Raw genomic sequence first — 26,192 nt, 5'->3', positions numbered from 1 at the left:
CATAAGGAGGTCGGAGATAGTTGGTGTTTGAGACCCAGAGGTAAAACCTTCCCCCACCCCTCTCCCCCCCTTACCCCTCTATTCCCCCGCTCCCCCCCCCCCCCCACCGGCATCATGGTGTTCCTCAGCTACAGTCACACATGGGCCTCCTCGCCGTCCTCCCTGCCCTGAACCCCGGCACTGCGGGGCAACACAACCTGTGCCCATCCCTCCTCCTCCTACCACACTGATAAATCCACACTGAGGGAGCTATAGACAGCGCGCAGTCCTGCCTGCTCTGCCGCCGTGATCTGAGGTGCAGGGGGTGAGGGGAGGTGTAGGGGGTGATGTGAGGTGAGGAGGCGAAGGGGGGTGATGTGAGGTGAGGAGGTGCAGGGGGGTGATGTGAGGTGCAGGGGGATTTGTGAGGTGCAGTTGGATGATGTGAGGTGCAGGGGGGTGATGTGAGGTGCAGGGGCATATGCGAGGTGCAGGGGCATATGCGAGGTGCAGGGGCATATGCGAGGTGCAGGGGCATATGCGAGGTGCAGGGGCATATGTGAGGTGCCGGGGGATATGCGAGGTGCAGGGGCATATGTGAGGTGAAAAACAGACAAGATAGGGGGAGCATGGGATTAGAAAGATGCGCAATACAAATGCAGATAATATACAGCTGACAACGTCTTGGTGTAGTGGACAAGGTGCAAACCTCATAGAATAATAATATACTTACACAGCCTTGTGTAAGCAAATATAAGGATTGGTATCTTTTTGGATGAGTCCTGGCTCTTCCAAGGTAAGTATATGTAAGTCAATATATATATATATACTCACACGGCCCAGTGTGAGTAGTGGTGGAGGGTAGGTATCTTTGGGGTTAATTTAGCCCATCCAAGAGCTTAATAGACCGGACGTGGGAGATTACCCTCAAGTACAACTTCAACAGGAACTCGCTTCCCGGTTGCTTGTGGTCAAGCAATCTCTCTCCCCGGTGCCGCGGTGAAGGGGGACAAGTGAGGCACGGATTCAGTATAGGTTAAAAAATTACAATTTATTGATAAAATCCAAAAAAGTAAACTGACATACACAATAGTGAACCCCTGGCCTTCCCACGTAGCCCAGTGTCAAGCCTCAGCAGCAGGTTGCTCCGTCCCCGCGTCCGGGGTGCAGAAAGATGGCACCGCTCTGCTCTGCTGCACTTTCGGCTGTGAGAACTGGCTACGGAAGCCTCCGTGGGACACAAACAGCTGTCAATTCGAGCTCGGGGACGGAGCAACCTGCTGCTGAGGCTTGACACTGGGCTACGTGGGAAGGCCAGGGGTTCACTATTGTGTATGTGAGTTCACTTTTTTGGATTTTATCAATAAATTGTCATTTTTTAACCTATACTGAATCCGTGCCTCACTTGTCCCCCTTCACCGCGGCACCGGGGAGAGAGATTGCTTGACCACAAGCAACCGGGAAGCGAGTTCCTGTTGAAGTTGTACTTGAGGGGCAATCTCCCACGTCCGGTCTATTAAGCTCTTGGATGGGTTAAATTAACCCCAAAGATACCTACCCTCCACCACTACTCACACTGGGCCGTGTGAGTATATATATATATATTGACTTACATATACTTACCTTGGAAGAGCCAGGACTCATCCAAAAAGATACCAATCCTTATATTTGCTTACACAAGGCCGTGTAAGTATATTATTATTCTATGAGGTTTGCCCCTTGTCCACTACACCAAGACGTTGTCAGCTGTATATTATCTGCATTTGTATTGCGCATATTTCTAATCCCATGCTCCCCCTATCTTGTCTGTTTTTTACTATCTTGTAAGGGCTCTGGATTATACCTATTCTGGGGTTGAAGCAAAAGGGAATTAAGGGTTGTCTCTGAATACCTGAAAGAGACCTACTTTATTGGTTATATTGCCGCACTGTAAGCATTCTGATCTGTAACTCTTGTTCTGCATATGTGAGGTGCAGGGGGGGTGCGCATACATCACACACACAGTCACACGCACGCACACAGAGTCACACGCACACGCAGTCACGCACACGCAGTCACACGCACACGCAGTCACACGAAGACGCAGTCACACACACACACGAGGAATTCACGCTTAGTGCAAATAGCAAATACAGGGGATGTGTGCCGAGCACGCACGTTCTAAGTCCAAATTTATTTGCGTTTTGTCAATTAAATTGTATTTTGATTTTTAATTAAAACATCACAAACACAAATACAATTTCTGTGACAAAAGTCAAAGAAGTTTCACTTACTATGCGCGTGCACAGCACACAGCTTTTTTTTGTACTATGAATAAGAGTGGACGAAGTTCCAGTTTTAAAACACCTATGTGCGATAGAAAGGGCCTATATTTAACCAAACAGCATTTGTGCATAAAAATGTATGGGCAACAGGAAATTGATATTGTAATGTATATACAATGTGCACCAACCGATCAGTAAATATGGTAACATCTCCACGCACAATCACATACTATTCATACAGTATATGACATTTTTAAAGAGAAGGAAACATTCACTCAATTATACACAGACACACTTTATAATCAAATACAGGGTTATATCTGCACAAACAAGATGAGCACACATAAAATTATACGTACACGACATTAAGCAAAACTGCTAAGCCATACCGTGCAGGGATTAAATCATAGACTTTATTTGGTTTATTTTGTACCTTACAGCATTTATGTGAATAAACCCCTATGCCTTCACAAACAGTTTTATGTATACACATGAATGCTACACTTGCACATGCACAGAGACACACAGTATTATATTTGTATGCATCCATAAAAATATTGTTGAACTTTTTATAAGATCACATATGCACATATAACACATCCATCTGTATCTTTGTACTCTCATTGTATAGAATGACATGTACCGTAGCAGTTATGTCTGTTAATATATGTTTTGGCATAGCTATTTGCGTAAAGGTAGTTATATATCTTTGACTGATCTCTCCTTCATTCCTCACATTTACTCCCTCACAAAGTCCTGCCGTCTCCACCTCCAAAATATCGCCAAGATACATCCTTTTTTTAACTCATAATGTAAAATCCTAATTCACTTACTCATCTTGTCCCGCCTTGACTACTGCAACCTTCGCCTAGTTGTCATTCCCCTCATCCATCTGTCCCAACTCCAATCCATCCAAAGTTCTGCTGCCAGGCTCATCTACCTCACTCACCGCTCCACTTCTGCTGCTCCACTATGCAAATCCCTACACTGGCTTCCCGTATTCTCTAGAATCAAATTTAAAACCCGAGCTCTGACAAAGCTCTCAACAACTATGCCCCCTCTTACATCTCAGCCCTCAACCCCAAATACATCCCTAAATGCCTCCTGCCCATGACATCTCCTTTTCCTCCTACCTTACCACCTCTTCTCATTCCCTTCTGTAAGACTTCTTCCTTGCTGCCTCCTCTCTCTGGAATTTCCTACCACACATCATCAGACTCTCCCCCAGCTTTCAGACATTTAATAACTCCTTGAAACCTCACCTTTTTCAAGCAAGCCTCTCTAGCATAGCCCTATCATCTCCCACCCCCTTCCCCCCTCCAACCCTATTGGGAACTGCTGTGCGGTTGGACCAAACACCACGTTAACACCCCCTAACATCCACCCCCCCCCCCCCAAATATTAATGGGGTCAGCTGTGGGCTGGACCATACTCCAACCTGAGGACTCTGTCCAACAATGAACCACTTTATCTTTTTGTTTCAATATTGTCCCTCACTCCCTGTAGATTGCGCACAATCAGGAGCAGGTCCCTCAATATTTCTCTGTATCTTTTTGTGCATGTCAGTCCTTATTTGTATTTGAATGTAACTTAATGTGTTTATGTAATTATAAAATCTCTATACCCCCATTGTACCGCGCTGCGGAATATGTTGGCGCTTTACAAATTGATGATGATGATGATAACTTGTGTCCAGGCAGATGCAGAAATGTCCGTGCTGGGCATAGATCTGGGTTTCCAGAACTGTCACATTGCAGTGGCTCGGAGCGGAGGCATCGAGACCATCGCCAATGAGTACAGTGACCGCTGCACCCCGTAAGTACGGTACACTTGCACTACGGAGAGGGAAAAGGCTGGAGGAGGAGAGGGTAGTACAAATCCTGTTTCCTGGTGGAGGGGAAAGTTGCTCCTTCTCTTTTCTACCAATGTAGATTTGATTAAAATAATTTATTTCAACTTTAAAATATCCTTTTTTTCGTTTACATCACATTTAACAATATTACATGTTAGGCTAAGGCCCCGCTCCCAGAGTCAGCGCACCTGCGCTGCTGACAGGCGGTGCGCTGAGATACACAGACCGCGATCTGCGGTCTGTAGGGAGCGGGAGGTGGGCGGGAGGTGGGAGGTTTGATCGGGAGGTGGGCGGGAGGTGGGCGGATTGACAGGGAGGGGGGGCGTGGCTTGAGCGGAGGGACCCGCTACTCTCCCCCCCCTCCCTCCACGGACTCGGGCTGGAGCTGGAAGGTAAGTTTAAACACACACACGCAGGCACTCATTCATACACGCGCACACACACACACAGGCAGGCACTCACGCACTCATACACACACACACGCGCGCACACACAGGCAGGCACTCACGCACTCATACACACACACACAGACAGAGGCAGGCACTCGGGCACACACACACACAGACAGGCACTCACGCACTCAGACACATACACACACAGACAGGCACGCACTCAGACACACACACACAGAGAAAGGCACTCACCTGCTTTCACTCCACACACCTCCCTGCTCCCCGAAGCCTCTCCTCCTCCCGAAGCCTCCCCTCCCCATTGGCTCACAGCCACACACGTCACGCGTCAACGCTAGGAAACACCATTCTCTGGTGTCTCCAGCGGCTGACGCGCTACAGCGTGTAGTGCTCTGTGCAGCCAGGGGGGACCGGGACCGGCTCGCGAGGATTCCCCTGCTGGTGGGTACTCGCGACCCGCCACCCGCGCCAACGAGCGCAGCGGGACCGAGGCCTAATTCTTGGTGGTCCTTTCTTTTCGGTTACTTGCTTATAATTTGTAGTTTGGGGGGTTGTGTTCAATTACTGTATTTGTATAAAATCGTCTACCATGGGAAATAATGACCTGGTTGTATATAAAAACGATATGATTATAAAAATGTAAACATCGTAACAAGTTTGTGGAAGTACTGTACCTCACTTTTCTGTTATTTTGTTCAACAACGTTTTTTTCTTAAGAGCTTGCTACTTTAACACATGCTATTTACAGCTAAACAGCTGCGTTTGCTGCCTTTCATTTCCGAGCAGAACAGTGCTTCTCGGAGGACTTGGCCATATCTGTTGCATTTGGTTTGTGCAGAAATGGATACCTTTCATTTTCAGTGTTCTCGTGTGGTATTTTTCAAAATCACATGGTGAGCTGGCGATTACAGATCAAGAACATAACAGCTAATTTTATCTATTTACATTCTCTTTCAAAATACAGACTTCTGTGTAAATTGTTGAAATATTTAACCATCCATGTTCCTAAAGGAATTGAAAGTACATGAGATTCATTTGTCTGCCTGGTCTCGTTATTTAATGTTACGGGATTCATTTTAAGTGCAATTTTATCATACGTAGCTGATTCACCTATTGGTAACCTTATTTAAATGGAAAACTAAAATTGTCAGTGACTTTATATTTTTAGATATTTTTAAAATGATTAATTTAGATTTTTTAAATGACATTAATGCCACATCTAATCTAATTTCTATTATACCCATGCTTGAGCCTAAAATGGATATTGGTAGATTATAATTACCTTTAGTTTTTTCCTACGAGTGATGAAGTATAGAGTGCTAAAATACTTGCCTTTGGGCATTATGAGCAACTGATACAAATCTATGAATGTGAAACATGAAAGAAATGCATAAAATCTATGTTTTATCATTTGTACTAGTATGTACTGTAGGTGTATTTGTGCCACACAAATCCACCATAAACAATGCAATGAGATCATGCACTACAATACCAAACCTCTCCTCTGCACACCTTAATAAAAACAAGGCTACATTATATAGTGTGTTATATCATTTTAAACCATGCAATATCCCCTGTATTTGGTCAATTGTACTAATTTGCTTCCTTTAAATTTAAAGTATGGTTCTTTGTTGTAGTGTTTTGTGCTTGCAAACAATATAATCACAATCACATATTGTTCACAATGAAATGTAGCCATACTGTACCATCATAGATCATACCACCTCATGTCTGTAGCTTTTGATTTTGTAACATCTAAAATAAGATATCTATTTTTAAACAGCAGTAGCTGCATCACACACAGTAAACCCACAGTGGTATTTCCACATGCAGTGCAATCATTCCGTGGTTGACACCCAGTATTTGGTATTTCACATGTTGTAGCATACTGTCAACTGTGTATTAATGTCTGAATAAACTTTTATGTCCCCATGTTTCGATTTGTCTCATTTTTCAGAGCATGTATATCTTTGGGATCCAGAACACGTGCTATTGGAAATGAAGCAAAAAGTCAGGTAAACATGTCATGTTTTTTTTGGCATATTTCGTCAAAGGATCAATAACCGATATATATAAATTGCTACTTCTGGTCTCAATGTAGACTAAGAACCTCTGGTCCTTTGGCATGTTACATCTCAGAGAATGTCTTTTTTTTTTTGCTCTACACTTGTGGGAGGAAGTTGCACTGCAGTTCCGTTTATTATTTTTCTTTTAGAGTCTTGTACACCAGGTATGCGTTTGCATTGCCCTTCTAGGCATCTTTAGCCTGGAGTCTCGCAGAGCTTTGCGTCAGCTTGCCATGAGAAGTGAGAGTCGGTGATGTGAAATCCACATTCCAGCTTATCTTTTGCCTGCATTCCTGGAGGATGTTTGTGTCTGTCATATGGCCTGGCGCAGTTGTAGTGTTCAGTTTAGAAGAGATGAGTTTGTCGCACTGCTGAACAATGTGAACACCTGCCAGCACCCACCCTTTAGTTTTTGCTTCTTTTCCTGCATTTGTGTCTAGGGCTCTCTGTAGGGCATCATTTCCAGTATTCCCTTTGCAAAGTGTAACGTTTAGCCTTTAGCCTCTGATGCTGTATTTATGAAACCCAAAAAATTATTGCATGCAAGGTCAAAACATCTGTCTAAGCTTCCTTATGAATAACCCAATATATTTTTTCAGTATTGTATTAAAAATCAGCCTAAGGAATAGGTTCATAACCATATGTCTAACCTCTATTGTAACATTTTCTATGGTTGACATTATTAAAGGTGTCAGAACTGGATTATGGTGGAAATTCTACAAGAGCTGAAGATCTCAAGCAGCTCTTAAATAGTTGAGGACTGTGTTTCAGACTCCAGATATTGAGATGGGGTCAGTTTGGGTGAGACCAAATTCTTCTACACTGGAAAATGAGGATACCCTAGGAACACTCAATAAGACTTTCACAAATACAAAGCATCAGTCTATAACTGAAACAAAAAGAGATTATATTTCACACTGCGCTCAACCTAATAGTAGAAAAAGTGGTAGTGAGTGACACCACACCTATCTGTGATTAACTAATCAATAAATTGTGATAACAATCCCAACCCAACCCCTTGGGACAGTGGGATGGCAGCCTAGGAAATGCAAAAACAAGTCTATCCAATGACTTGCTATACAATAATAAGACAATATAGGAAAAACCTGGCGCAAAAATCACAAAAAACACAAATCCATATAGAAAATACCAGTCCTTCTTTGACCGTGGGGAAGGGATAAAGAATGGAAGTCCAAGATAGTTTAAATCTCACTGTCACTTCTTTTCTGTGAGGTTTTCTTAAAACTTCATGCTTGCAGTATTCATTTTCCCTGGTTTATGTTTTTCTTCTGATTCCCATGATGTAAAGACCTTTGAGAAAGATAAGCTGAAACAAGGTGGACGATTGCTCCCGTCTGGCAAAAGAAACACTGGTTTGGGATTTTAGTCACGCTCACAAAGGATATGTACTGGAAGTTACCATTTTTTCAGACCTCATAAAGCAAATGTCTTATTCTTGACCCTAAGCTCTGGGAAAAGCCTGTAACAACTATTTTATTTTATTTTGCTTGCAGAGAATTTTATTATATGTGTTAATATTGATTTTGTGTTATTCTAAAGATACTAATGTGACGTTTAAATATAAGAATTTATGCTGCAAGATATGGGGATTCTATGTGGCCATGAGAGTGGATCATGTATATCTTTATTTATAAAGCATCCATGTACATAGTGCTTTACAGCAGTAACACACGTGACAAAATAGGAATAAGTGCTTCATACATAAAAGTAAGGAGAAAAGATCTGGACAGTGTGAGCCTCAAAGGAAGGAAAAGAGAGGGAGAAATAGGAAGGGTTTGTAATGACAGATTGAGGAGAGAAGGAGCCCCACGCCTCCAGCCCTGCCATCAGTGGGCCAAGTGTGAGAGAAAGAAAGGCCACCATAAGGGAAGGTAGCTTCCAGTGTAGAATGAGACTAAGCGAGCCAAGTCTCGGTTTTAAAGAGGAGCAGAGAGCGAGTGAAAAAGAAGTTGTGTAGAGACAGGAACTTGTTAGAAAGGGAGCGTGCATTACAAAAGGCACAGGAGAAAGGGAGAGGAGAGAGAGGCTGACGGGATGGGTATGATGTTAGAGGGGTTTACACCAGATGGACTACAAGTTGGATGTGAGAGACGAGGACGAGAGCATGTACAAATAAGACGGGAATGGATTGGGAGACCTATCAGCAGAAACAAGGAGGAGAAGCATGGAAAGAAAGGATGTGTGATGAGGATTTGTAGGTGTATGTTTAGTACAGGGTGTACTGCGGAGTGGTGTTAAAGGCCGCAGTTAGGAAAGGAGTTCATGTAACCTTAGTGTAAGGAATCCGCTCCGCGGTTTACGGTTTGCCTCACCTTGCAGACCTGTGCAGTCCTGGAACATTTCTCCTGTTATTTACTGCAGCCTGGATTCTCTCACCAAAGCTATACTGCCACACACTCCCTCTGGTATCTACTACAGCTGTGCAGCCTATCACTGCAACCTAGATTTGCATTTACCCATTGGAGCAGTACCTTCACACCCCCCGCCGGGGATTGGCCCGCTGGCCTTTAAGTACTGTGTTCCCACAATGCTCCCTGCCGAGCATAGTCCTTACTGGATGTCACCTGTTCTGCCACAAGCTTCCGCTTGTTCTCCTGTGCTGAAGCAAAGGTATCCCCTACGTCTTCAGCTTCCTGCTTACCTGCACTGAAGCAAAGGTATCCCCTACGTCTTCAGCTTCCTGCTTTCCTGCACTGAAGCAAAGGTATCCCCTACGTCTTCAGCTTCCTTCTCCTGTGCTGCAACGGAGGATTCCCCTGCATCTTCAGCTTCCTGGTTCCTGGGGCCTACTCTTTCCCTAATATAGAGAGGCCGTGTCCTGGTTCCTGCGGTGTAACGGAGGATTCCCCAGCCCGCTCAGGACTCTTGCGCTGTGCACTGGTTTACCCGTGCAGCTAGGCGGTGTGCTACTCTGGTCTGCCTACCACCTCCTGAGACCAGTACCATGGGCCATGGTCACCGCACACGCAGAGGCCAACCCCGCGCTCCTAAGCTGAAGCGGGGCCTTCCTGACTACCTGTTGCCAAACTCTTGCTTGAACAAAGTTTATCCTGATGTCTCCTGTCCTGACCCTGGCTTGTACAATGACGATGCTGTCTTCTCCTATCCTGATTCTGCTACCTATGACTACGAACTGCGCAATCCGGATCAGCCTGCGCGGTCTAAGGTCGGTGCTTTTACAACCCCACCTCAGCCTCGCGGTCCGACCCTGGTTTGTGGCGAGCACAACCTTGACACTTAGAAGGGGAGAAGGAAGAAGAGATGGAGATATATGCATGGCATTAGAGGAATAATGAGGGTGGTATAAAGAAAAGTAGATTGGAAAGAAGTGAGGTTAGAGAAAATATAAATAGTAGAGAAGGCATGGCAGTGGTAGCAGTGCTAGTTTAGTGTTGAGAGATGGGTGAGGACTGGGCATGACATTAGGATAAGGATAAAGAGCAAAGTATGAGATATAAACAATTTGTGAATGGTGGTGCTCTAGAATATTGATAGATGTTTCCAACTCCATTCAACTACAAAATCCAAGGCCAATAGGTGTGCTGTTGTCCACTTCTGGTTGACTCTCTGTTTTAACTCCACATTGTATGCCACTTGAAAGATGGGACCATGCTTGCCCAAGCAGATGCTGCTTCCCCTCTCTGTCTCTAAATATATAGGCCTAAGAAGTCACCGGATCACAATTTAAGTTCTGCCTAGACACAGCTCAATTAACACATCAGAGGCACAGAAGACAAATGTTTGTTAATTGTAATCAGACAGTTCTCTTACCTATAATAGCAATTGGATTTGCTAATCTTGTCAGCACAGCAGATGTGAATTGCAGAGACAGGAAACGTTAACAGTGCATACCTGAGAAAAGAAAGATGAAGTCTGTTAGGATCTTAAAAGTATACAGTATATATAAAAGGATTTGTGAGTGCTATATGCAGGGTCTTTTCTAAGAAATATAAGCAAAGGCGTGCCAGTCCAGAAATATTTGCTCAGCAGTCAGGAGATTGCATACAAAGTTTAAAGGAGGAGGGTTATACAAATTAAGTTATTCAAACAATATTACAAATTAGGGAAAGGCTTAATAATCAAAAAACAGATACCTTTTTGTGGCTAACAAAATGCTTTTATTTGTATCTTGAAAGCTCGCACAAATAAAAGCATTTAGTTAGCCACAGAACGGTATCGACTATCTGTTTTTGATTTTTTATATATATATATATATATATATATATATATATATTTACAGTTGCTTTATATATATATATATATATATATATATATATATATATATATTTTTTTTTTTTCACTTTGAACGCTAGAAGAATAGTACTCTCTCTTTCTCTCCATCTCGCAAAACCCATATTTTAGGGTCTGGAGGGAGCTGAAGCCACTTTTAAGTAAAAAAACATCAGATTATATAAAGCTAACGCAAGGTATTGCTAAATTAATCTAATGTTAAACGACGGCCATGTTTGGATGTAATTATTTTAGCAGATTTGAGTTACACTTAGGAAAAATAATGTCTGTTACTATTTTAGATAACCTGGTGTTATTTGCCCTGAGTTAACAGTGCTAGTATATCTGGCCCTTTGATGCTTACTAAGTGTGCTACAAAAAAGATAAATATTTTTATTTTCATACTGTAGATTGTAACAAATATAAAGAATTCTTTGCATGGCTTTAAAAAGTTCCATGGGAGGGCATTGGATGATCCTTTTGTGATAAGTGAACGAGTTAAACTGCCCTATGAACTTCAAAAGATGCCCAATGGTAGTGCAGGCTTTAAGGTAAGCAGTACAACTATCTGTAAATAATGATTGCTTCTGTAGGTGACATTTGTAATACATGTATAAGTAATGTGTGTAATATGTTTTATCTGAATCAATTATGTTCTTAATATAATACTAATTAAAAACCCATCTATAGAAATTTCCGTATTTGGTATGGTTGATGGAGTAGCCTAATGGAAATGACACTCTAGGCCTCATGCAGCAAAGTCCGATAGAAAAAATCGCCAGTGTTTTTAAATCGCCATTTTTGACAGCGTTGCTATCACTGTATGCAGAAAGCCCTGAATACCAGTGATAGCAACATTGGCAAAAATGGCACGTAGCCGGCGACATGAAGATCGCCCATCACCCATATTTATGCTGGCTGGCAAATGTTTTGTTTAATAATGGGCAAATTGTCTATTATCCATATCTGGATAATAGTTATTTTGCAAAGTACTGTACTGTATGTGTTGGGGGGGAGGGGTGTATTTATTGAAATGTAGGCCATCTTTATTTATTTTTACAACACAGATGGTACCAAAGGCCAGCGGGGGACCCATGGGGACCACCAAATGGCCCCCCAGACACCCGTGGGGACATGTCCGGGGACACCCTGCTTCCCGAGATATAGGCAGTGTTATGGGGTGCCGGTATCTCCTATGCATTTAAATATCCCGATCACGTGACGCGGGACATTTGCATGCATAGGAGATACAGGCACCCCATGACGGTGCCTCTGTCTCGGGAAGCAGGGGGTCCCCGAACATGAAATCAACGGAGTTCTGCTCCGGAGACTCCCTGCTCATCTACACTAGTCTTAAAATGTGTATTATAATATGTTGTAAGCACCAATACACAACCCACCCCCTGTGCCCCCACATAAAACCATTATTTATTTATTTTAACACGCGATTGATAACATAGGCCGGGGGGGGTCCCCGTGTGACCCCACGGGTGTCTGGGGGGCCTTTGGTGGTCCCCATGGGTCCCCGCTGGCCTGTGGTACCATCTGTGTTGTAAAAATAAATAAAGATGGCCTACATTTTAATAAATACACACCCCCCCCCCCCCAAACACATACAGTACAGTACTTTGCAAAATAATTATTATCCAGATATGGATAATAGATAATTTGCCCATTATTAAACAAAACATTTGCCAGCCAGCATAAAGTAAATAAAACCGTTCTACATATCCCTGCCATTATGCAGGGTGTCCTCATCAGCATACTGCAGGGCCATGTTTTCCGTTGCTAAACTGATTGTGCAATAAATAAAATTTTACTACATCTGGAGTTGCCCTATCTATTTTGATCCACTGATGCGGATGCTGTGCTCTTTTCCTTCTACATATCTTTACTAAATAACAGTAGGCTTTTTTGTCGATAAGCTGTCAATAAGTGGCTTATCGCTGCTTACTGCATGAGGCCCTATATCTGAAGTAGATATAAAAAAGTACAAATCCAATATAAGTTCTGTGTGATATTAGGCAAGTCATTTTATCTTGTCATGACTGGGACACAAAATATGAGACCTTAATGCTTGAGGGGAAATTGTATTTTGTTTCTAAAATGTTATATGCATTTTTGTACATAATTGCAGAACAATATTGCAATTATATTATCCAGATATATTATCCGATAATATTTGTTGAAATAAGTAGATAGACAGCAATTATTAACATTCATTTAATTTCAAGCAAGGTAAACAGATGGACATGTCCATATTCTTGTGCTGTTCAAATACTTTTCATTTTAATATCCGTTAGTTACAATGTGATGATAAATTTAATGGGATAACATTGATTCTTAGTCATTTTTTAGTATCAATGGTATCTTAAATAACATAAGATTGTATACAGTTATGTTCAAAAAAACAGGGCTTAATTTTACAGGAATAATGTACTGAAACCAATTCTGGGCAATACTCTGTTTGGCGATAATAACGTTAAGATAGGAATTTGGTTTCCATGCTGTAATCTATTCTAACCCTAGGAGGGTGTAATAATAATAATAGCATGTTCTTGTATAGGGCTGCTAGTTGTATGCAGCGCTTTACAGAGACATTATGCAGGCACAGGTCCCAGCCCCGTGGAGCTTACAATCTATGTTTTTGGTGCCCGAGGCACAGGGAGATAAAGGGACTTGCCCAAGGTCACAAGGACCCGACACCAGGAATTGAACCAGGCTCCCCTGCTTCAAACTGTCAGTGCCAGTCAGTGTCATTACTCACTGAGCCACTCCCTCTCCTAGCCTTGAATGCTGCAATTTGCAGTTGGTAACTGCCACTGAAGTGCCTTAAAGCTGTTATATTAATGTGAGAGCAGTTGCACTGTTATAAAGTTTTAAAATACATGGTGAGTACCTTGTACTGGTTATGGTTACTGGCAATGTACTTGTATGGAAATAAATGGGGCATTGACAGTAATAAATGCAATTGTTTATCCTGCAGGTTCGGTACCTGAATGAGGAGAGGCATTTTTCTATTGAGCAGGTTACAGGAATGCTTCTGTCTAAGCTTAAAGAGACTTCTGAGCATACACTAAAGAAGCCAGTGGCCGATTGTGTGATTTCAGTAAGTTCATATAATAGCACTAATGTGGGGACTGTAAGGCAGTATTCCTCATACAACCCTTGTGTGGAGTAATTGTCCTAATCCAGGGCTACCACGTTTCATATTTGATCTTTACATGTTTTTGGATGCCCTTGTGACCCCTGATCCCAGGGATCAAGCAGGCATCTTGATGCCTCCTACACATTTACCTAGAGCAAGGGTGCGCAAACTGGGGGTCACGGGATTTTTTTTGGGGGGGGGGGGGGAGCGGGCAGTTGCAGAGGCCCAGCGCTCTTTCCCCAAGGCATTTAAATTTAATGCCGGGGGATCGCGTGAGGCCTCTGTAACCTACTTACCGGGATTCAGAAGCCTTATTGTGCCGCGATGCCATAGCAACGGGGCCAAGTGATGCCGGTAAAAAAAGTAAGGGGGGCGCGAGCACCTGTGAGAGCAGGCAGGGGGAGCACAGCTCCAAAAGTTTGCTCTCCCCTGGCCTAGAGTCATCTAAGGTAAAACAAATAGGTAAAAACAAATGCAGTATTATAGGCAAAAAAAGAAGGCGTTATTTTTAAGGTTACAACTAATCAAGATTGGTAAATACAAAATATCGGGACCATCCCCAAAATGATTAAATACTGTACAGCAAATATAGTCATTTTGGTGCTGGTCATCAAGTCCCGATATACTATCGGACGTGTCCTAACTCATAAACTACTGTATTTTTCTTATCACTTAGTCCAGGCTATATTTAGCCTATGTATACAATGTTGAAAAAAGTGAGAAGGGGCAAAGGGAAAGTAGGTAATAAATGGTTCTGTGTGACATACCCAGCAATATTATCAAACGGGGAGAAATGAAAATTGTATAGATACAATCAAACAGGAAAAAACCTCAAGCGCTAGAATCAAAAGACAAAGAGTGTGGTCAGTAAACCACAAAACCAAAAATAACACAAATAAATAAAATATTTCCAATGTAATGCAAAAACACACAAAGTCCAAACCTCAAACCAGAAAGTCATGAGGTGATCACAATGAGTCAGAGTCAAACAGTCCCCAAAATTAGGAGACGCAGCTTTAAAATGAACAGAGGATGAATCCCGAATCCTCGCCGACATTAGAGAAAAAAAAGCATAAACTCCATAGTGAAGCATTTACAGTACTTGTAATACCAAAAATATTTTGGCTTGCTAACCTGCCTATTTCAACCCCCCACCCCTTTACAACTTATTTACTGCAGTCTCTCCCAAAACTGACTGCACAATACACTGAAACCCTGAACTGACTCTAGCATTGCAATACAGCTAAACATTTGACAAGGAACAGGCACACACCTGCTGTTAGTCTGCTCACACTCACTCTGCTCACAACAGCTCCTTGCAGCACTGCCTACCTCTGGCATCATGAACCTGCTATGTATTTTAACTTTTTTCTTTCTCCTGGCCTCATGGAGATGTTACTCCCTCTATCCACTACAAACTCCTCCATCCTGGCCCACACCCAACATCACCATACACCATGGACTACTCAAAAGCCTTGCACTATCTACTGAATGTTGGTGGAGAACTCTAAAAACCAGCACACCAACTACTGCTCACTCTAATGGCAAACACCACAAATCTACAACTTGCAAACAACTAAACAAATTTCTACTCCTACTATTACTCTCTTTAGCAGGTGATATTGAACCTAACCCAGGTCCTCCCATTTCAGCTCTGTCCCATGCCCCTGAGAATTCCACCTTTAAATTCCAAAAAGGGCTATCTGTCGCCCATATAAACATCCGGAGCCTGCTGCCCAAACTGGATGAACTAAGGGCATGGTGCCGTATGCATAAACCTAAAGCCATCGTTCCTACAGAAACATGGCTATCCCCTAAAACCCCTGATGCACATATTGCCATTCAGGGATACTCCATTTTTAGGAGAGATAGGTCAAAGAGAGGAGGAGGGGTGTTATTTTATATTGCAGACACCTTACAATTTACACTGTTAAATTGCCCACCAAGCCCACCCTCTTTTGAAACTCTAGTTGGCAAAATCTGCCTCCCCTTTTCTAAGCCCATCTTGCTCGCTGGCATCTACCGCCCCCCTAAAGCCCCTCTACAATCCCTGACTGATATCACCCAATTTCTTGGCTCCATTTCCTCTCTGAATGAGAAGAGTGAGCTGCTAGTTCTAGGGGATTTCAACTTCAATTGGCTTGACCCTAAAAGCCACAAAATCCAGATACAACTCAAGTCACTTAACCTATCACAACTCATTTCCCAACCCACACGGATAAACCTGAAATCGCATAACCATTCCTTGCTAGACTGGATTCTCTCCTCAAACCCCAGCAGAATCCAATCCTCTGGCATCCTTCCTGACATTTTCAGTGACCATGCAATAGTGTACTGTGTAAGGAAAATTAAACCGCCCCAATCAAGCCCTAAAGTTCTCCTCACTAGAACATTTAAAAACTTTAACCCACAACAGTTTCTGGATGACCTTACCAACTGCCCATGGCACAGATTCGATTTTATTCCCGACCCCGATTCTGCACTCGACTATTTCCAATCCGAGTTCTTAAAACTCTGCGATACCCATGCTCCACTACGCAAAATAAGGGTACGGGGGGCCCACCTTCCATGGGTTACAACTGACCTTATAGCACTCTACCAGTTCAGGGATGCCTTGTGGAAAAGCTACAAAGTAACTGGCACTACCAAGGATCTCAATCACTACAGATGCATGCGGAACATGTGCACAAGGCAAACAAGGCATGCAAAAGCACAATATTACTCTTACAATCTCCACCAAAATACATCAAACCCAGCTAACTTCTGGAAGGTTATCAACAATATTCCAAAAAAATAGTACCAGCACTCTCTGTCTCACAGCTACAGATATAAGCGAATACCAGTGTTGGGAAAATGAATAATTTAATGACACTAATAATAAACTTAAAATATAGCAACAATAGCCAATACGCCAATGCAAGAATAAATATCACCATAGAGGAAATGAAAATATAGGGGGTAGAGGGGAAAGAAGGAGAAGGGGAAAAAAAACACAAAAGAAAAGCAAAAAATCACAAAAATGGAAAAAGGAAAGCAAACTAGGGGGGCGACGTTTCGAGGGGTGACCTCTTCATCTGGCCCATTCCCCCTGGTCCCAAAGGGTCCCAGAGGTACTTCCCTAAGCCTTCCCTCCCCACTGTCAAATGATCCCACACTCAGCTAATGATATAAATCTAAAGTCTAAAGAGGGCAAATCACATAAGCAGATATCAAATATCAACCACTGAATGTAGATACAAGAATATTGTGAAAGACACAGAACATATGCAGATATCAGATATCAATCAGTGAACAAGTATAAGCAGACCCTCTTCCTGGTGCCTTGTCGAGTTCTTGGGATTGAACAAGCTGAATACATTGCTTTAAGTAGTAGTGATGATTAACAGTTCCTGTCGTCTGGCTGGTGACGTCACTGACAGGGTCCTCCACAGAAAGCTGCAGACGTGGCAAGTCACGAGAGCGCCTGTGCATACTTTTCCCCTTCACTGCTCATGAGGAATGTCACTGAGCAAGCGCAGGATTCTGTATGAATGGTCTTTGAACAGCGTAGAGTGCTTCTGTCTCAGCTGCCTTTGAAGCTATGTAAATCATGTTCCTGCTGCTTGTCTCTCACTGCGCATGTGCAAGGTCCCGATCACACAGTACTTGATCTTTGCAGCCTCTGAGCAGACGGGAAGGTTGTGCTGCTTGCATTCTTGTTGCTAGCACATAGTGCTCTGCAGTAACACACTGGGTGCTCCTGTAAAGACTCCCAAACCAAACAGAAGGCAAAACATAAGTATTAAGGCAATGACAGGCTATTCAGGTATATACCTAAATAGCTAAAAATAAACAGACAGGCCCCTAAAAAGAGAGAGACCAAATGAGAGGGCTTAGAAAAGGTTAAAAAATCACATCCACACCTAAGTACCAAAGACGGGTCCAAATCCCTCTAGGGTATAAGATGTAAAAGAAAACATCAGCTCACCTACTGTAAAGGGTCTAGTTAGAGGTGGATAGAGACAACTAAGATGACAGGATGGAGCACAGGCAGAACATTAACCCTTATAGCACCTGACCCATACTTCAAGAATAATGAGCAATGGTCGTATACTGAATGCTGGTCCAGGTCTGGTGGGGAGGGTGTCCTGCAGGACCCAAGAGGGTTACTAGGAGTGACAGATGGCACTTCCTGGGGTGATGCAAATATCAAAAGATTAAAAATAGCAGCTAAGGTCTAATTCCTTATTAATGCCCCTGGGACTTACAGTATCCAAACGTCTTATCCATAGTGTCTCTTTCTGCAATAAAGACCTCTGAAGGTCCCCACCACGTCTCTTTCTCCCCACACCATCTATGACCTGGAACCTCAGTTGACTCACATTATGCCCAGCTTGTGTGAAGTGATGGGCCACCGGAGCGTCAGGGTCACCCCTGCGAATGGCCGCTTTGTGCTGTCGAATCCGGTCCTTTACCTGTTGTGTTGTTTCTCCCACATAACCAAGGCCACAGGGGCATTTAATGAGGTACACTACATTCTTAGACATACAAGTGTAAAAGTTCTTAATATTGTAGGCCTGTCCAGTGTGGGGATGTCGAAACGTGTGGCCCTTCTGTAAACTATTGCATTGACTGCAGTTAAGACACCTGTAACATCCCAATTTGGGAGTCCCCAAAAAAGTCTGAGTGGATCCTTTCCCTCCTATGTCCGCCTTCACAAGTCTGTCCCTTAAATTGCGACCCCTTTTATAGGAGAATAAGGGTTTGTAAGTAAAAATAGGGGATAAAAAGGAATCATTTTGTAATAGAGACCAATGCCTTAGTACAATATTTTTGATTCTCCCCGATTGGGTATTGAATGTGGTCACAAATGGAATGGAGAACTGTTTCTTGGGGGGACAACCCTGTAACTTCCCCCTCAGGAGCTCTTCCCTAGGGATATCCTCTGCCTTATCTCGTTGTTTTTTTAGTAGGGAGTTAGGGTAACCTCTTTTCCTGAATTTATCTTGCATCTTATCCAGGCTGACCTTAACGCCATCAGAGGTACTAATGATTCTCTTGCTCCTCAAGAATTGGCTATACGGGAGCCCCCGTACAGTACCGGGAGGGTGAAAGCTACTATAGTGTAGGAGATTGTTTCTATCTGTAGGCTTAGTGAATAAGTTGGATTCCAATCTATTGTCCACTATGGAGATGGTTGTGTCTAAAAAATCTACCGAGACCTCGCTACATTGATAAGTGAAACTGATAGTCGCCCTAGCCATGTTGATGTCTGAGACAAATGACAATAAGGAACCAGCATCCCCCAGCCAAATTAGGAACACATTTTCGATGTAGCGCACCCACATATGCCCGTGGATAGTGAATTCGGGATGAGGATAGACATACTCCTCCTCGAATCTAGCCATGAAGATGTTGGCATATGTGGGTGCGACATTCGACCCCATGGCCGTGCCCTGAGCCTGAATGTAAAAGGTATCCTCAAAGAGAAAATAATTCTCCCTGAGGATAATCTCCAAGAGATCTAGTATAAACATATGTTCCTTCGGTGTATATAGACCTCCTGTAGCCAAAGTCTCCTTCACAGCTGTTATCCCCTCAAGATGAGGAATCGAGGTATATAGGCTATTCACGTCAAGTGTAGCCAACAGTACACTAGTGGTAAATGGTGGAATAGAAGATATTTTGTTCAGGAAGTGTGTAGTATCCTGAACAAAAGATTTGGAGTTATCCACAAAAGGTCTCAGCAATTTGTCTAGAAAAATCGCACAGGGTTGAAAGATGGAATCTGTGCCCGCCACTATGGGTCTACCCGGGGGGGATATTAGACTCTTGTGTATTTTGGGTAACACATAGAACACAGGGGTAATAGGGTCTTTTTTTAGAAGAAAGTCCTTCTGTTTTTTGGTGATAACACAACCTTCGTAAGCCATGTCTAAGACCTCAGAGACCCTCCTGGTGACTTCAAAGATCGGGTTATGATCAATTACTCTATAATTATTGACCATCTCAAGTTGTCTTAATATCTCTTGCCTATACTCGGAACGGTCCATAATCACTATAGCCCCACCCTTATCGGCCGGTTTTATTACAATATCGGGGTCTGATTCTAACTCCTTGATAATGGCCTGCTCCTTTCTGGAGAAATTATTATTTTTATGTCGTGATCTACTCACTTTGAGTGCCTCAATGTCCCTTTGTACCAAAGAAATATAGGTTTCTATTGTATGGTTGGGGGGGTTAAATAGCTGAGCCTATAGGTCTGTCCTGGTGAACAGCTATAACACATGATAGCCAAATGCTCTTAAAAAAGAATGAACATAACCCTCTCGGACCACACTCTGTGGGTCTAGCACTCAAAATATAAACTAATTAGGAGATAGTCAGAGCGTTGTGCTTCCCATGACGAAGGCTCTGACAGTGAGGAAAGCACCAGACCTCTCCGATTAGCCTGCGCACCTGGTAGTAGCGCCTGGCCTGGCTATCATATGTTATAGCTGTTCACCAGGACAGACCTATAGGCTCAGCTATTTCTGAGCCTGGTGGTCTGGTATCACTGTGTATGTGTATATAGTGACTGTGTATGTGTATATAGTGACTGTATTCACAGTACTCCATTTTCAAGCAAAGCCATTGATACACAGAGCTCATTACCCTCTTAACAAACCAACACTCTCATCTACTTAGGAATAGTTGTCGGACGACCTAGAATTGTATTTAATAGCTATTACCACGGTTAGTATAATCATATAACCGTGGACACAAATAGTAATCAATAGCTATTTCATTATATACACTGACGTCTTTGACAATAAGCACACAGACACCTCCCTCATTTTTAATTTGTTTTAATCATTTGGTTCATTGTATATTTTGCTGCAATAAATATATTTTAATTAATTCATTAATAAATAGTACTTTTAATTTAAGTGTAGGGTGCTCTCTAGTGCGACACTATAGGGAGCTTTCTTTCGTTTCTTTGTTCATCACAGTATATATTCCCAGTCAGCACCACCGTAGTATTATTTATTGCAGTTCCAGTCATCACACAGGTTATCCATCTACCCTCCTCTGTGATGTTGTGCGAGATACACATTTGACCTCGTTCAGGGGTCATTTTTCTTGTGTGTAACTTTTCTGTGAGTTTGCCTGATTTTATATATTTTTGGTGTTACAATTAAATGCTTGACTATGAAGTTTGCGCTTCATTCCCCTCTATGTATACAGTATAATGGCCATTATAAACCAACATGGAATTGGTGGCAAAACATATCATATAACACATGTAACTACATTCCTGTTTAAGGTAAGGTTACATTATTTTCCCTGATTTAACGGAGCTTCGTGAATCAAGGACTAAGTGCATTGAATTAGAATGACGCATGCTACTACCCACAAAACCGACCTAGTTAATTCTTGTTCTTGGATCTCACTTTTTGTTCTTTTCAAAGCTCAATATGACTATGGATCAATAGATCAATGCTAACAAGCATATATGCCACATCTGTCCAATAGGAGAACAGACAAAAAGAGGCAATACAATTAGGAATTCATTGTTTTTGGTACTATAACTGTTAATTGATGCAAGAAGTATCATCTTAAAAGACTGACACCAATAAATGATTATTTCATTGCATATGTTCTCTAACTGGGATCTTATAACATATGCTTAATTAAGTTCAATTAATAAACATATATATATGTAACAGGTTTTGTGAACCGGCCTGACCCACCCAATCTCACATTGGCCCCTGTGGTCTAACCGGTCCCCATTACAGTGTGATAGTGTCTGGTGGTGCACCTGTTGGCAACAGGACTCCTGAGTCTCCCGCATGATGGTGTGTGGGGAGAACCCGTCCAGACAGGCAGCTGAGGTAGTGTGCAAAGTCCTACCTAATTCCAGTGCAGCGCCTCCACCTCATCAGGGTCCCTTCGGTCACTTGGGGATGGTCCTGGCGAGGAACTCCTCTGTGGTGCTCCTCTCTGTACATTCACTCCACACATGTACACGAGAGGGTTTGTGATTAAGAACATCTTTATTGGTTGATGTGGGCTAGCTGCCCCTCGCAGTAGTTTCTCTAGCCACTCATCATCATTCAGTGCTTCCCTTTGAAAGGTGAAATTCTCCTTTAATAGGGATTCCCTATCCCAGCCGGGATGTCTTTACTCTGTGCCAGGTCCCTGGACACAGTCTTCCTACTCAGCTACTATAACATAACACTACTCAGACTTCTGGCAGCTACTCAGAACCACGCAGGAACTAAGAACTAACTTTTAGACACAGTGCTGTACCTTATGTACACTCTGGAAGCTGACACACCTCTGACATCACTAACCAGAGTCAGAGCCTGTGACCACTCCCATCCATACACAGGGCACCCCACCAGGGTGTGAGGGTAAACCTCCATAATTACTGCTGGCATGCCCACAACTTACCAGGCCTTACTGTCAGCAGGAGAGATGACTGTAGCCATTTTACATGACCGCTACATATATATATATAATACACACCCCTGATTTAAGAACGTGTTTGAGCATTTTCTGCAGTTGTTTATTAAAATAATTGACTTTTATTACGATACTATGCTATGGAGCGTGCACTTTTTAAAAATATATATATTTACACTTATATATACATACATACAATAAAGAATATCACTTGTGAGCACATTCATTATCACCTAGCAAACAGTGCTTTCACTGCAGCAAGGAATTCAGGGAAATTACATGCAAATGACACCACCTTTTGCCTGAATTGTGTTCTCATTTGCATGTAATTTCCCAGAATCCCTTGCTTCAGTGGAAGTACTGTGTGCTGGGTGATAATGGTGAAAGGCAGGGTTGCAGACCTGTCTAAGACATGTGAATGTGCTCACAAGTGATATTCTTTATTGGCTACATGCTATATACATATATTGCTATATGTGCCAGTGTAGTTACTTCCTTACATCCTATTATTAGAGCATTGTGCTGCTGTGAAATTACTTATATTTAGTGCTATAAGTTAGTTATGTGCTTTTTGTGCACGTTCTTACTTTTTGCAACATGTTGCCAGTGTGACTGCAATGATATATTCATTTGTTGCAGATACCGAGTTTTTTTACAGATGGTGAGAGGAGGTCTGTAATGTATGCTGCTCAAATTGCAGGTTTAAACTGCCTGAGACTGATGAATGAGACCACGGCAGGTAAATAAATATATAGAGCACAGTTTAGCGTAATACCTGTAATACTATTGATTTTCAATAATCGTAAGCCTCTTCCTTTGTATTTTTTGGGAGCAGAAATGGACTGTACCAATTATGAAAAGGGCCAGGCAGTCATATTTCTAGTCATAAGAAATATAGTAGAGAGCAGGAGCACAGCTGAAATCCAGGAAAAACAATCCAGGAAAACCAAATGTTCCAGGGCAATTCCAGATTCAGTAAAAAAAAATATTTATTGCAAAATCGGTTCACAATGCACCTACGCGTTTCGTCCAAAGGAACTTTATCAAGGTGTGAGCACACAATACAAATGCAAGCATTTTAAAGAGATTCGCGCCACTAACCAAAGTAAATGACATCATCATCACGCGGCCCGAAACCGGATCACGCTGACGTAGCGCTCATCCCATTGGTCATTAGTATCCGCTGACTTAATGTTAAAAACAAAACAAGCTTTAATCAGCCCGTAAACGCACAAAAAACATGAAAATAACTCATCAGTATAAAAAACATAAACAAGCTGAAATAAACAATTGCATAACACAAGTGAAGACAATGCGAATAAGCACTAAGCAATGAAAAATCAATATTAACGGAAAACAATATATAATATTACCTATAGCCAATCAAAACAAATATATAAAAAACAAAATAAATTATTGGGAAAATATATTATACAGAATTATTGCTATAGCAAATGCGTATTACAGAAACCACTTGTGGTACAGTGTAAACCCAAACATAGGGTAATTTAAAAATAGGGTAACCAACTTAAAAATTAATAGTACAAAGTCTTGAATCGAACCCCGAGACTATTTATTTAACAAAGTATAGATAATCATTTAATATTAAGAATGCATGAAATACACAAAAGATATACAGTATAGCACAATTGCAAAAATGAAGGCTGAAGTGTAAATAGTAATCACATGTGGAATATAAATAAAGCAACCATAATAGAGAAATAATTCTCAAACCTAAATTAATATATGGAAAATGTTTTTTCTAATACATTATTATCATAAACCAAACATGTGATCACTGTTACAGATCAACAGAGAACCTTCTTGAAATGACGAGGCCTTGAATAAACCCACCAATAACCTGGCTCACCTCCCGTGCCACCCCCTCCCGAGCTCACCTCCCGTGGCACCCCCTCCCGAGCTCACCTCCCGTGGCACCCCCTCCCGAGCTCACCTTCCATGGCACCCCCTCCCGAGCCCACCTCCCGTGCCCCCAAGCCCACCTCCCGTCCCGGGCAGCAGGGGATATCGGGGGCAGCAGGGGAAAGCGTCCGGCGGCAAGGTAAGTCACCCCCACCCAGTCACTGTCAAAGTCACTGTCAAGTGTCACTGTCACCCACCCAGTCACTGTCAACCCCCAGTCACTGTCACCCACCCAGTCACTGTCAACCCCCAGTTACTGTCACCCAAAGTCAATGTCACCCAGTCACTGTCACCCACCCACCCAGTCACTGTCACCCACCCAGTCACTGTCACTCACCCACCCACCCAGTCACTGTCACCCACCCAGTCATTGTCACCCACCCAGTCACTGTCACCCACCCACCCAGTCACTGTCAAGTCACTGTCACCCACCCACCCAGTCACTGTCAAGTCACTGTCACCCACCCACCCAGTCACTGTCAAACCCAGTCACTGTCACCCACCCAGTCACTGTCACCCACCCACCCAGTCACTGTCACCCACCCACCCAGTCACTGTCAAAGTCACTGTCACCCACCCAGTCACTGTCACCCACCCAGTCACTGTCACCCACCCACCCACTGTCTCCCACCCAGTCACTCACCCACCGTCTCCCACACACCCACCAGTCACTGCCTCCCACCCAAGTGTCCCAGTCCCCCCCAGTCCCCCCACCCACCCAGTCCCCCCTCCCCCCCACCCACCCAGTCCCCCCTCCCACCCACCCAGTCCCCCCTCCCCCCCAGTCCAAGTCCCCCCTCCCACCCAGTCCCCCCACCCACCCAGTCCCCCTCCCCCACCCACCCAGTCCCCCCCCTCCCACCCCCACCCACCCAGTCCTCCCCCCCAGTCCCAGTCCCCCACCCCCACCCACCCAGTCCTCCCCCCCAGTCCCAGTCCCCCCTCCCCCCCAGTCCCCCCTCCCACCCAGTCCCCTCCCCCACCCACCCAGTCCCCCCACTCCCACCCACCCAGTCCCCCTCCCCCACCCACCCAGTCCCCCCCCCTCCCACCCACCCAGTCCCCCCCCTCCCACCCACCCAGTCCCCCCCTCCTCCCACCCACCCAGTCCCCCCCTCCTCCCACCCAGTCCCCCCCTCCTCCCACCCACCCAGTCCCTGGCCCCCCCTCCAGTCACTCACATCCGTCATTGCCTGTAATTCACTGTTTGTGTCTGTGTGCGTATAGGGGAGAGCGAGCGAGTGTGTGTGTGTGTGTGTGTGTGTGTATCTGTATCAGTGTGTGTGTGTGTGTGTGTATCAGTGTCTGTGTGTATCAGTGTGTGTGTGTATCAGTGTCTGTGTGTGTGTGTGTGTGTGTGTGTGTGTGTATCAGTGTCTGTGTGTGTGTGTGTAGCAGTGTCTCTGTGTGTGTATCAGTGTCTGTGTGTGTGTGTAGCAGTGTCTCTGTGTGTGTATCAGTGTGTGTGTGTGTGTGTAGCCGTGTCTCTGTGTGGCTGCGTGTGTGTGTGTGTGTGTCAGTGGCTGCGTGTGTGTGTATCAGTGGCTGTGTGTGTATCAGTGTGTGTGTCAGTGGCTGCGTGTGTCAGTGGCTGTGTGTGTGTTTCAGTGGCTGTGTGTGTGTGTATCAGTGGCTGTGTGTGTGTCTGTGCAGGCCCTATAGGCCAGTATAGGCGATAAAATTTTTAGTGGGTCACGAAGGAGAAGTTCAAAAATAACCGGGTTACGGAAAAAAAAGTTTGGGAAACCCTGTTCTAGTTCTATAACACCCCCCTCCTCAGCCCCCCACCCCCCCCGCCACCGTCCCCGGGTAAAGCTATAACAGATTTAATGCCCTGGAGCCTAAAGTTCTCTTTACCACCTCTCGGGCAAC

At 43.6% G+C, this 26,192-nt stretch overlaps 1 protein-coding gene across 6 annotated transcripts in view; it reads left to right on the top strand.

Annotated features, from left to right (window-relative positions):
• Positions 1-26,192, top strand: part of HSPA4L (heat shock protein family A (Hsp70) member 4 like) — a 100,313-nt gene that overhangs the window by 3,348 nt on the left and 70,773 nt on the right. For 4 of the 6 annotated variants that reach the window (XM_075615522.1, XM_075615517.1, XM_075615529.1 and 1 more), the window contains exons 2-6: positions 3,940-4,058; positions 6,463-6,520; positions 11,233-11,373; positions 13,809-13,931; positions 23,037-23,136. In XM_075615522.1, the coding sequence (XP_075471637.1) occupies positions 3,952-4,058; positions 6,463-6,520; positions 11,233-11,373; positions 13,809-13,931; positions 23,037-23,136 (529 nt within the window). In that variant the 5' untranslated portion in view covers positions 3,940-3,951. The remainder of the gene's footprint in view (positions 1-3,939; positions 4,059-6,462; positions 6,521-11,232; positions 11,374-13,808; positions 13,932-23,036; positions 23,137-26,192) is intronic. The other 2 variants (XM_075615519.1, XM_075615513.1) reach the window with 1 other exon arrangement.

Source organism: Ascaphus truei, chromosome 1 (assembly GCF_040206685.1).
Source record: "Ascaphus truei isolate aAscTru1 chromosome 1, aAscTru1.hap1, whole genome shotgun sequence".
NCBI lineage: Eukaryota > Metazoa > Chordata > Amphibia > Anura > Ascaphidae > Ascaphus > Ascaphus truei.
The sequence above is the reverse complement of the archived record's forward strand: the minus strand, read 5'-3'. Positions and strand labels throughout refer to the sequence as shown.